The sequence below is a fragment of the Protopterus annectens genome, chromosome 13.part0, assembly GCF_019279795.1.
Source record: "Protopterus annectens isolate FY-2018-M chromosome 13.part0, PAN1.0, whole genome shotgun sequence".
Classification (NCBI taxonomy): Eukaryota; Metazoa; Chordata; order Ceratodontiformes; family Protopteridae; genus Protopterus; species Protopterus annectens.
This window is the reverse complement of record NC_056747.1, coordinates 1191259064-1191271454: the sequence shown is the minus strand read 5'-3', so window position 1 is coordinate 1191271454 and position 12391 is coordinate 1191259064. Positions and strand designations below refer to the sequence as shown.

General features: G+C 43.7%; 1 protein-coding gene across 1 annotated transcript in view; it reads left to right on the top strand.

Annotated features, from left to right (window-relative positions):
• DCAF7 (DDB1 and CUL4 associated factor 7) overlaps positions 1 to 12391 on the top strand; it is a 917581-nt gene that overhangs the window by 580872 nt on the left and 324318 nt on the right. The window contains exon 5 of the mRNA XM_044054955.1: positions 10271 to 10480. Within this exon, the coding sequence (XP_043910890.1) occupies positions 10271 to 10480 (210 nt within the window). The remainder of the gene's footprint in view (positions 1 to 10270; positions 10481 to 12391) is intronic.

The following is a 12391-nucleotide window of genomic DNA, read 5'->3' as shown; positions in this document are numbered from 1 at the left end:
TAGGCCGAGTCGGAGCCGAGGATCGGCTCCGAACCCATCCAGCAAGAAAGAGGGCGAGAAGAAGACAACTAACATGGAACGTTATGGTAAGACATAACTTCTTATTATGTCTCATAGGTTATTTAAGGCTTTTCTAAAAGGTACATTCTTCCTCAGATCCCGATCAGAGAATCCCCCAACTTTGTGGGACCTTAATTTTGTTCCATCTGCCTTGATTTTGCTACCCCTTGAACCCGCATCATTTTGTGATAAAAAGTTTCTGTCCTGGAAAACTCTCTACTTCATAGCTATTACCTTGGCTAGACGGGTGTCAGAACTTCAGGCTCTCTATACGCCCTCCTTGTATAGTTTTTCACAAAGACAGAGTGTCCTTAAGAACTGATCCTTCCTTTTTACCCAACGTTTGTTCAGAGAACAATCTGAATCAGTTTATTGAATTGCCTGTGATGTTCATTGTGTTATCCTGCTGCAGTCATCACACTTGGGTTATCCTGCCGTCAGGCGGTCCCGCAGTCGGCCTGAATTCTAAAGTCTTGGTCCGGCGTCAATTGCTGTCGGTTCTTCCCTGACGTCAGTGCGCCAGGGGTATACAGGAGGCATCCGACGCCATTTTCTTCAGTCTTTCTTGCGGCGCGGTGCCCAAAGCAGAAGCAGTTCGCAAGTGCCGGTCGGCCAGCACCTGAGATTTTCGATTCGAATTTCAGTTCGAAGTCTTCAATAAAGCTAAGTACCCCGTTGGGGAACATTGTCTTGCCTCAGTCCGATGTCGGAAAAAGTTAACAATTGCATTTCTTGTGGGAAGCAAATACCTCATAAGGACTTCCATTCCTATTGTATTCCTTGCCTAGGCCCAGACCACGATGTCACAGGTTGTCGGTTTTGTGCTAGGTTTAATAAATGCGGATTCCCAAGCGGAGCCTACTAGGCCGACACAGCCATCTTCCGACACCGGCGCAGAAGTAGACCCCGGTGCAGTGGAAACACCTTCGGTTGCAGAAGGTGTCTTCAGACCGACTACACTCACCATTAAATCTTATGCTAAGCTTAAAACTTCTTTAAAACCTAAGAATACTGTACATCAGTCTACAGTTCAAGGCCCCATGCCTAAAAAACAGATGCTTAAGATGGCTGAAGATTTGATTACCCTAATCAGGGGTTCCCATCCCCCTCCTGATAAAAGACCAAGACAAGAGGAGGATTATGCTTCCTCTGACCAGGTTTCAATTTTTTCAGATTCTTCTGAGGAACAGGATTACACTTTTCCACCTTATGAAGACTCTGATGCTGAAGTCTCTATTCCCTCAGCATCTCCCCCTGAAGACTACTCCTTTGGGGAAACTTTACATACCATGAGGGAACATTTCCACTGGGAAGGGCAGGACTACTCTGATTCTAAGAAAAGGCTCTGAGAGTTCCGTTTACTACCCCAGCACAGACCTCTTGCTCTCCCTCCAGTTTTAGATATTGTGGTTGATGTTTACTTGGAGTCTAGTTTAAATCCAGACTCTCTACCTCCTGCTCCAGCCAAACCAGACAGATACTGCAGAGTACCTGACTCACACAAATTCCTTTATAAAAGCCATGTGGCTGACCCAGAAACTATTTCCCAGGGTCCTAAGGCAGCTAAAGCTTCTATCGCTAGAAATCCTGTGCCTTCTGAAAGGGATTCCAGAGCCCTAGATAGATAGGGAAAGAAAATATACATCTCAGCAACTCTGACTATGAGAGCATTAAATTGTCAGTTTCACATGTTGAAATATCAGCAATTCCTAATGTCTCAATTAAAACAAAAAATGAGCACACATACTGAACAGTCTGAATTCAAGGAAATGCAGGATCTGTTGCATGCAGCTGAACAGATGGGGAAGCACACTTTACAATGCAGATTTGATTAGTTGGAAGCTTCCTGTAGAGCAGCTGTTACTGGCTCTGTCATACGTAGACATGCTTGGTTAAAAGAACAAAACCCTTCCTGATCATGTTTAAGTAAAATTATTGGATGCACCTTTACAGCAGGCTGTATTATTTGGTGTCAAAGCATAAGAGTTTTTAAAGAAAGTGGAGGATAAGGCAAAGTCTATGCAGATGGTCAAGGATTTTTTGCAGGTGCAACCCCCTTGTTTCAGCAGAAATTGGCCAACAAAAAACAGGTCCTTTCCAGCTTCTGACAGATCGCAGAGGGGCAAATACAGACGCCCAAGGGGCAGAGGTCAGTCACATGGCCCTTACAAACCTCGCCAATGGGGTACTGCTACCCAGAAAGGAGGAGAAGACAGGCCCCAAGTTAACAGAAGACAAACACAATGACTCAGTCCTCAAACTGCCAAGCAAATCTCTCCTGGCAGCTTCCTTGGGAGGAAAATTAACATTTTTTGCAGACAACTGGCACATCATCACAAAAGACAAATGGGTCCTAAACATTGTCTCTCAAGGATACAGATTCCACTTTCATACCTTACCAAGGATAAAAGGAATGCCAAACCTGCCACCAAATCAATGGGCAGAGGCTCAAAAACAAATTACAGCTCTCATGGACATGAGAGCCATTCAACAGGTACCTACACAGGAGCAAGGACAAGGATTTTACTCAAGACTCTTTCTAGTCCCAAGAAAGGACAAAGCATGGAGACCCATTCTGGATCTTTCAATTCTGAATACCTATCTGCAAGTACCAAAATTCAAGTTGCTAACACTATAGCAGCATCTTGCTGGGCAAGAATGCTGGGCTAGTAACGTTGGACCTCAAGGAGGCATACCTGCATGTCCCTATCAGACAAAATTGCAGAAGATACCTCTGCTTCATTGCAGGTTCAACGCATTATCAATTCTCTGCACTGCCCTTTGGCTTATCTACTGCACCCATGGTCTTCACAAAATGCCTGGCACCAGTAATTGCATACTGCAGACAAAGAGGAATTCAAATACACCCATACCTGGATGACTGCCTTATTCAAGCAGAAAGCAAGGAGATTCTTTTAAAGCATCTGGCATTTGTCAAACACCTTCTAAGTTGCTTAGGGTACACAGTAAACGAAAAGAAATCAAAACTAGTGCCCTCACAAAACATAATATTCCTGGGTGCCAGCTTGAATACAGCGGCCCAGATGGCTTATCTCACGCTAGACAAACAACAGCTGACTCAATATTTCAAAATAATAACAACAAAGACCCAACTCCCTGAAAGAAAAATTCTGCAGGCCTTGGGATTCATGGCATCTTGCATACTACTACTATTTGCAAAACTGCATATGAGGAAATTACAATGGTACCTGAAAGGCCTATGGACTCAGCACAGCCATGGCTTGGAAACAATGATACCACTCATTCCTTGCCTTCAACAGGAGTTTCTATGTGGGTACAGACATGCCACCTCAACAAGGGTCAGCCTTTCACCTTGCCCATAGCCAGGCAAACTATGACAACAGATGCATCGGACTATGCCTGGGGAGCACACATGGCAGGACAGTGCATTCAGGGCAAATGGAATACAGATCAGAGGCATCTTCATATCAATCAAAAAGAAATGCTAGCTGTACAGAATGCCCTAACAGCTTTCAAGGACCTTTTACACCCAGGACAACTAATAATAAAGATGGAAAATACCACAGTAATGTGGTACATAAACAAGCAAGGGGGCACACATTCCTACCCTCTGTGCAGGCAAGCAATGACCTTGTGGAACACTGCACTGTCTTACCAGGTTCAATTACAAGCACAATTCCTACCAGGAAAGAAAAACACATTGGCAGACGACCTAAGCAGAAACATGGATCCACACGAGTAGAAACTAGATCCGCAAGTATTTGCAATGATAGCTCAGAAATGGGGACGCCCAGACATAGATCTGTTTGCAAGCCCCCACAACTACCAACTTCAAAAATTTTGCACAAGGACATTCTATCCACAAGCTTGGAAAGTGGACGCCCTCTCATTCAGTTGGAAAACATTGACACAGTATATGCCTTTCCTCCACTGCCTCTTCTAGCAAAGGTACTGCTGAAAGTCAGATTAAAGAGGCCACAAATGATGCTCGTTGCACCAGACTGGCCACGCCAGCATTGGTATACAATTCTAAGGAACATGGCCCACGGCCCACCATGGATTTTACCACAAATTCCTCACCTGCTCACCCAGCGAGACAATCAGATTCTACACAGCCAGCTCAAGACTTTAAACCTGGCTGCATGGCAAATTACCTAAACAACCAGCCAACACCTCTATCCAAAGCTGTTATGGATGTCATTCTGGAGGCCAGGAGACCCAGCACCAGGAAAAACTATTCAGACAAATGGAAAAGATTTTGCGCCTGGAACCAGACTAAATGCCAAAATCCCCTTGATCGAAACATTCCTCAGATTCTACAATATTTAACTGAGAATGTTGGGCAAAGGACTTTCCTTTTCATCTATTAAGATCCACGCCTCAGCAATTTCAGCTCATTACAACATGGATCCTCCTTTATTCTCACATCCACTCCTAAGACAGTACCTCAGAGGGGCTAGGAACATAAGACCGCCAAGGAGAGCACCAACACCTACTTGGGATCTCAACTTTGTTCTGGAAAAGCTTACACTGCCGCCCTTTGAACCAGCTTTTTCAGCTGATTTAAAATTTCTTTCATGGAAAACTGCCCTGCTAATAGCAATAACCTCAGCTAGAAGAGTCTCAGAGCTACAGGCACTAATGGCAGTGGAGCCTTTCCTCATTTTTCATCAAGACAGAGTCTCTACGAACTAACCCTTCCTTTATGCCAAAGGTGGTATCCAGTGTGGCCCTAAACCAAACCATTCATTTGCCCACCTTTTTCCCAAATACCCAGAACAAAGGAGAAAGACTCCTGCACTCTTTGGACATTCACAGGCAATTACGTTACTACTTGGATAAAACTAAGGCTTTCAGAAAAACTGACCAGCTCTTTGTAGCCTATTCTACAGGATCACAAGGAAAAGCCATCTCAAAACAGACCATTTCTAAATGGATAGGGCATTGCATACGTTTCTGCTACACGCATCATGGGAAACCGGTACCTGCTAACATTAGGTCTCACTCCACCAGGGGTACAGCTACATCAGCAGCCTTTCTCAGGGGAGTGCCAACCAAGGATATTCTGGAAGCTGCAACTTGGAGTTCAGTGCACACCTTCTCCAAACACTATCACTTACCTCTATATTCTAAGACTAGAGCTGGTTTTGCCACAGGGCCTACTAGCTTCTTCCAACCCTGTTTAACTCCATCTCCCATCCTTAGCTTTGGGATTCAACCCAAGTGTGATGACTGCAGCAGGGTAACACGATGAACATAGTACAGTTTTGTACCTACCATAAATGTAGATGTTCGAGTGTTCATCCTGCTGCAGTCCAGGTTACCCTCCCTCCATCCCCCCTATTGGGGGCACCTGACATTTGGGGCAAGAAAAACTGAAGAAATTGGCGTCTGATAGGTTCATAGGTTTATACTAGGCTATCTGCCCTAAGTCATTTATAAGCCTAGCCCAAAGTTTTGTGGCTTACGCCACCCCTTATATGAAAAAATACTGTACCCATTAGTTTGTTGTGCCTCTGTCCAGCAATGACACTGAGATGATTCCTGGGGTAAACCTACGATCTCCCATCCACAGGTCAAGATTTCTCTTGAACAGAGCCAGCGAGGTGCTCTGCCTCACATGGACCGGGATTTTATTCCACAGCATAGGGAGTCTCTGAGTGATAAATCTATCCCTCCAGCACGTCCTATTTATATCCGTGCTAAGGTTTAAGTCGCTTGCTCTAGTGGTTTTGGTGGATTTGGATTTTTTGAGGTGGAGCATGTCCATTAATTCCGGGTTGGACATGGCCTTGTATGTCAGGCACATGTCACCTCTGAGCAGACGGTATGCGACTGAATAGAGCTGGAGTTTCTTCAATCTGGCAGCATATGACAGATTTTGGAGTCCCTTTATCCTTTTGGTGAGGAACTTTTGGGGTCCCTCCAATTGCTGCAGATGTCGGGTGAGATACATCCCGAATGGGGCATTGTACTCGATCATTGGTCTGATAAGTGAAGAGTACAGGGGAACAATGACCTCACTAGATCTGGATGTGAATCCCTTCATGATCAGGTGGGCAATGTAGAAGGTCTTTCTAACCACTTTAGCAACGTGAGTGTCAAAAGAAAGGCCACTGTCAACCTGGGTCCCCAGGTCCCTGATAACCTCTTTTGTGCTTAGTGGATTGCCACCTATATGGTAGCTTGGGGTTGCCTTGTATTTCCCGAAGGGTATGACTATACATTTTTTGGCGTTTAACTTCAGGCCATGGCCCTGGCACCAGCTATCTTTTTCCGTGAGTCCCTTCTGAAGGATATCCGTGTCCGATGCACTTTCCAGTATGGCTCCCAGTTTGCAGTCGTCTGCAAACTTTGTCAGCCAAAGTCCTCCCATGTTGGCCTGTACTTCTGAGAAGTAGATGCCGAACAATAGGGGGCCAAGGACCGAGCCCTGTGGGACACCACTTGTGACCGGCTTGGAGTCTGACATAACGCCAGCAACTCTAACCCTGTGGGTTCTGTCCTTAAGCCAGTTTGCAACCCATCTTGTGACATATGGGTTTACATTTAAGCTGGTAAGTTTTTCTACAATACCCGAGTGGGGTATTGTGTCGAAAGCCTTTGCAAGGTCAAGGTATGATGTATGGACTGCCTTTCCCTCATCAATGGCCTTGGTGACTGTTTCGAAGAAGTCGACCAAGTTCAAAAGGCATGATCTGCCCTTGACGAAGCCAAACTGGGTCGGGTCCAATGTCTGCAAGTCCCCTATATCTTTGTTTATGAGCTCCATTATGATCCTCTCCATAGCTTTGCAGACTAGACTTGTTAAGCTTATGGGGCGGTAATTACCAGGGTCCGTAGAGGCACCGCTTTTGTGGAGTGGTACCACAGTTGTCGTACGCCATTCCTTGGGCACGTATCCTGTGGTAAGGCTGAGATTAAACAGCTGCCTTATGTGCGGGTTTAATTCCTCATTTAGCTCGTGTAGCACACAGCCGGGGACACCATCCGGTCCCATTGATGCTGTGTTTTTAGCTTTAGAGAGAGCAGCTTTCACCTGCGCATTTGAGATGTCTGGGAGGCTACACTCCGCTGGGATAGTTATCTCTCCTTTAGGGGGGGAGAGGGGGGTGAAGTTTGCACTGAACCTGTCTGCCAGTATTTTGGCAATGTCTGTGGGTTCAGTGATTTTTGTATCATTTTGGACTAATTCTGAGCATATCTGGGAGTTTCCACCCAGGTTCCTAACATAGCTGAAAAAGGCCTTATCAAAATGCCTCTTGCATACTCCTGACGCACTGACGTCAGGGAAGAAGCGACAGCAACCGATGCCGGACCAAGACTTTGGAATTCAGGCTGACTGCGGGACAGCCTGACTGCAGGATAACCCAAGTGTGATGACTGCAGCAGGGTGAACAGTCGAGCATCTACATTTATGGTAGGTACAAAACTGTACTTTCTTTCCTAATTATACTGACAAGGCATAGTATACATTGCATCAATTAGACGTGTACAGACATTTATGTTTCTGTTTGCATAGGACCAAATATTTCAGAAACTGACCAGATTTTTGTCGTTTTCAGACAAAAAGAAAAGAGTTGCCAATTTCTAAAGTAACTTTGTCTAAAATGGCTTACAGACTGCATGCCCTTCTCATACAGTAAAAATAAACAACTACCAGGCAAAGTAAAAGGCCATTCCACAAGAGCAGTCATATCATCATCTGCTTTTCAGGCTTGACTTCCTATGCACTCTGTGCAGCTGCCAAATGGGTGAGACCCCTTACCTTTATTACTCATTACTAAGTAGATGTGGCCTCCCGGAACAGGTCTTCCTTGGGTTCCACTGTATGGAGGAGTTTTTCCTGATCCACCCTAGAATAAAGGTGCTAGGGACGCAGACCCAGCCAGCAAGAATTACAGTGAGATAGGACATCATAACATTAAGAAGTTATGTACTCACCATAACATTCCATGTTTGTTGTCTATCTTGCCGATATTATTGCATCCCACCCTCTCCCCCCCCCCTTCGTTCCTGAAGGAACTGGTGGATAGCTTTTATAGATATGTATATAGTTATGATGGCTTGGAGTCTCTGATTCTTCCTTTATATAGTCACAGTCCATACAGAATAATATGTAGGTATACTAAGTTTTTCGCTTGTAAACAAGATCTGGGTAATTTACCTGTTGCATCATGGGATAGGGGTTAGGCTCGAGCCAGTGGAAGCTCTCAAGGTTTTGTATTCGGCCGAGTCGGAACCGATGCCAACCAACAAGAATATAGGCGAGATGGACAACAAACATGGAATGTTATGGTGAGTACATAACTTCTTATTTTATTCATTGCTCTGACGTTGGCAAAATGTGTCTCTGAGCTGCAAACTCTCATGGTGGGCCAATCCCATCTGTTTTTTTACAAGGGCTGTTTTGTGTTATCCACTAATCCATCATTCATGCCTAATGCTTTTTAAATTTACCTTTAATCAAACCATCAGTCTTCTATACTGATCCAAAAAACAAGGGAAAACATTCTACGTACCTTGGATGCGCACAGACAACTCAGGTCCTACCTTGACAGAGCTAAGCCCTTTAGCAATACTGAGCATCTGTTTGCCCCTACAATGGGGGCTGTTAAAGGCCAGTATGTCTCTAAGCAAGCTTTTGCACGATGGTTGTCCTCTGCTATTGTTTTCTGTTACTCCCAGCATGGTGAATCTCTTCTAGCCAAGGTTAATGCTCACTTGACTCTGGGCCTTATCCTCTTTTATGGCATATTAGAAATTGGTGGACTCTAGAAGCATTCTAGAGGCAGCAACCTGGTCTTGTATTCATACCGTCACAAAGCACTACAAACTGGATTCCTAGAGCAGGCTTTGGTAAGGCTATTCTTCAGGGGCTCTTGGATCCTTATCCTTCCGCCTCCCAGGTAGGGGTAAGCTTTGGGAATCTACCCAAAATGCCACTGAGGCACTGCAAATGAAGGATATAGTACAGTTGCAGAAGTACTGCGCATCTGTAACATTAGACTTTTAAATTCCTCACTGTTTCACTGGCAGCACTCACGCACCATGCCCCAAATTATTGGCAGTTGAGGTAGGTTTCAACTTCTTTAATTCAGTCGTTGGATTTGGTTTTATATGTTATTGCAATTGGGTGCAGTTGTACTCTTGCCAGACAGTTTTGACTTCAAGGTACTTTCCTCTCCTTTGTGGAAGCAAAAAAGCCTGTACACTTTACTTCCTTTGACTGCTGAATGCTTTCATCAGGTTACTCTCGGCTGATCAGCTGTCACAGGAAGAGAGAGGGGGATCTGATTCTGAGCTTTTCAAGTCTGACCAGTTACTTTGCAGGTAACCCAAAATGCCACTGAGGGATTCTAACCTGTACTGTTACAGGTAAAATTAACTTGCCTAACTATTTTTTTTGTCAGGTTGCTGCAATACCCATGTTTTATAACATGTAAGAGTTCTGAGGAAGTCCTGGGGTTTGGACGAAAGAGCTTAACTTGTACTTTTTAATAAATGTCTTGTACACCATTCTTTGGCTGTACACTGTGGAGTTTATTTGGTTATCTGTTTTCTGTCTGCACGGAAAGCGCACCGTTTTAGGTTCTATAGTTTGAAGTGGACCAACACTGCTTAGCACTGTTGGCCCTCCTTCCCTTGAAGAGTAGTCACAAGCAGACTGGTGCTTCTTACTCTGAAATGAGAAAATCGTCTAGGACTGGTAGTGAACATATAACATTCAGGTGAGTCAGGGAAGAAAGTCTAGAGTATACACATTGGTTTTGCCCTTGCTTTTAAGATCATCTACTGGCAAATTGGGCTTTCTGATCCATATTCAGTGCTTGCTCCTCCCTTTTGAAATTTCCTTTATTTCTTGATTGCCTTGTACTTCTCTAACATTAACCATGGACATCTCATTGCGCTGCCCATCTGTTACTGTTGGCACTCTGCAGCAAATATCCTGTGGGACATTTGATAAAATGAGCTAAATAAGACAAGTTGTTGATGAGCTGTATCCTTCAGACTGTAGTTTGAGATATTATTTATCTTTATCTTCATTTATGTACTGTTTGTGTGCTTAAATCCTTTAATCAGTGTAGCTACTGACCCATCCTCCCATGTGTGTGTGTGTGTGTGTGTGGGGGGGGGGGGTTCTACTGCCAATATAAAAAGCAGGGATTGCTATGTATTGTGTCATTTCTTTCCAAGCTTGCATTAACTTTTTGATCCTTCTGTATAGGTGTACGACATTGCATTTAGCCGAGCAGGTGGTGGGAGAGACATGTTTGCTTCTGTTGGTGCTGATGGCTCTGTGCGGATGTTTGACCTGCGCCACCTAGAACACAGCACCATTATTTATGAAGATCCTCAGCATCATCCTCTACTGCGTCTTTGTTGGAACAAACAAGACCCTAACTACCTGGCCACAATGGCCATGGATGGCATGGAGGTATAGATAATTAATGTCTGAACAGAATTGTTTGATTTGTTGAGAGTTTAATGTCCTTGAACTGACACCTGTAAGGAGGTTGCATATTTGTTTGAGGTTTACCAGTATGGTATGAAAAACTAATTAAATTGAGTTGAGGGTATTGTCAGATTAGGTCAGGAGTTATGCTGTCTGTGTGTAATATTACAGTAATGTACGCTTTGAACTTTTTTTTTCAGGAGTGAGATGCAGTATAATCCTTTTTTTCTCTTTATCATTTAATTTCTAATAGTTCTTAAATGCATCTCTGTTGTTGCATATGCACATGTACACACAATTTATCTGCAGTCTTTCAGTTTCCGACTGAACTGAATTTTAATACCTTTGTATATACCACTTTTAAAGCACTGTGCCCCTTACTGAATGTTTTCTGTGGAGCTGTAGTTAGTATGTTTGGCACCCCTATCTTAAGTGGTTACTTAATGACAGCTTTTGTAAATTGTTAACTTGTTCTTTTCTTGATGGTAGTAATGAGTTATTAGATTGCTGCATTTATAAAATGTATAATAAATGTCCAATGCTGTCATTAAGATGTTGTGAATTGACGAGGCTGAAATATTATTAAAATAAGATCTTGTATTGTCCCCTCTGTCTGCCTGTATTGTTGTGCCAGACTTGAACGTGCGACTTCTCTTCTACAGAGCACTCTGTCTCTTTCTTTCTCCAGTATTGCATCCATGCCCTCACAGTCCCTCAGATCCTCTTTGCAGCTCTCTGAAACAGACATGGTTCTTCAGTACTGCTGTCTTGAGGCAAGTCAACAAGTAGCTTCTGTGTACTTGAATACAAATATTTCATGCATGGGCAATATTGCCCTTTTAGCCTGACAGTATCCCAAAACAGTTGATCTGGTGTCAATTTTTATTCTGTCCTCAACCACTGTGTTCAGATCTGATCCTTTGGATCCAACTTGTCCATTGCTAGAGCTCGTGGCAACCAAATCTCTCAAGCTTCTCCCTTACCCACAGTGCACAACCCACAATTACCTCAGATTTTGTTTGCCGCTTCTAGCTAACAGATGTGGACTACCATCTCTATCGAGCTGTATGATTTAATTAGTAAAATTCACATATTTTCTCTATTTTTTCCTATAAACGTTTAATATCCTTTTTACTTGATCTCCTCCTTTACATTGCTGCTTCTGTAAATTTTCTGTAATTGCCTTTCTGTAGTTTGTAATTTTCAGATGCTATCACTAGTATCCCCTCTCCCTTACGACCTTGTTGTAGTCCTTTGCTTACTATTGTTGGTATTTTCCTTAGCCTCTCTTGATTGCTAGTTAAAAAAATAATCTTTGTCTGTCATACTTTTATTTCCTTTTCCTCAAAAAAACTCCAGCTTTACTCCATAGCATATCGCCTACTCCGAGGTGATCTCTGCCTAACATATAAAGCAATGTCAAACCCAGAGCTGTTGGATATGCTACACCTAAAGAAATCCCAATCCCTCCTTGCTACACGCTCCAGGGACCTAAACCTTGTCACCACAATAAACAGGACATGCTGGAGGGATAGATTCCTAACCCAGAGACTTCCTGTACTCTGGAACAAGCTACCCATTTATGTCAAGCAAAGTTCTTCATTAGCACTCTTCAAGAAAAATCTTGATGAGTGAATGGGAAATGGGAAATACACCCCGGGGATCACTTCTGTGTCTCTGCTGGACAGTGGCACAGGAAAATAACTTTCTTGGGTGGCATAAGCTATGGTACCTTGCTGGCTAGGCTTACGTAGGCCCTTGGGCCGATAGCCTAGTTTACCTACCTTTGAACCTAATATTGCTGATGTCATTGTGGTGATGGTTCTTATTCCTCTAAACAGACTGACTTAGTGTTCATTATGGCTGATAACCGTGCAGGTTTTAAAAAAATGT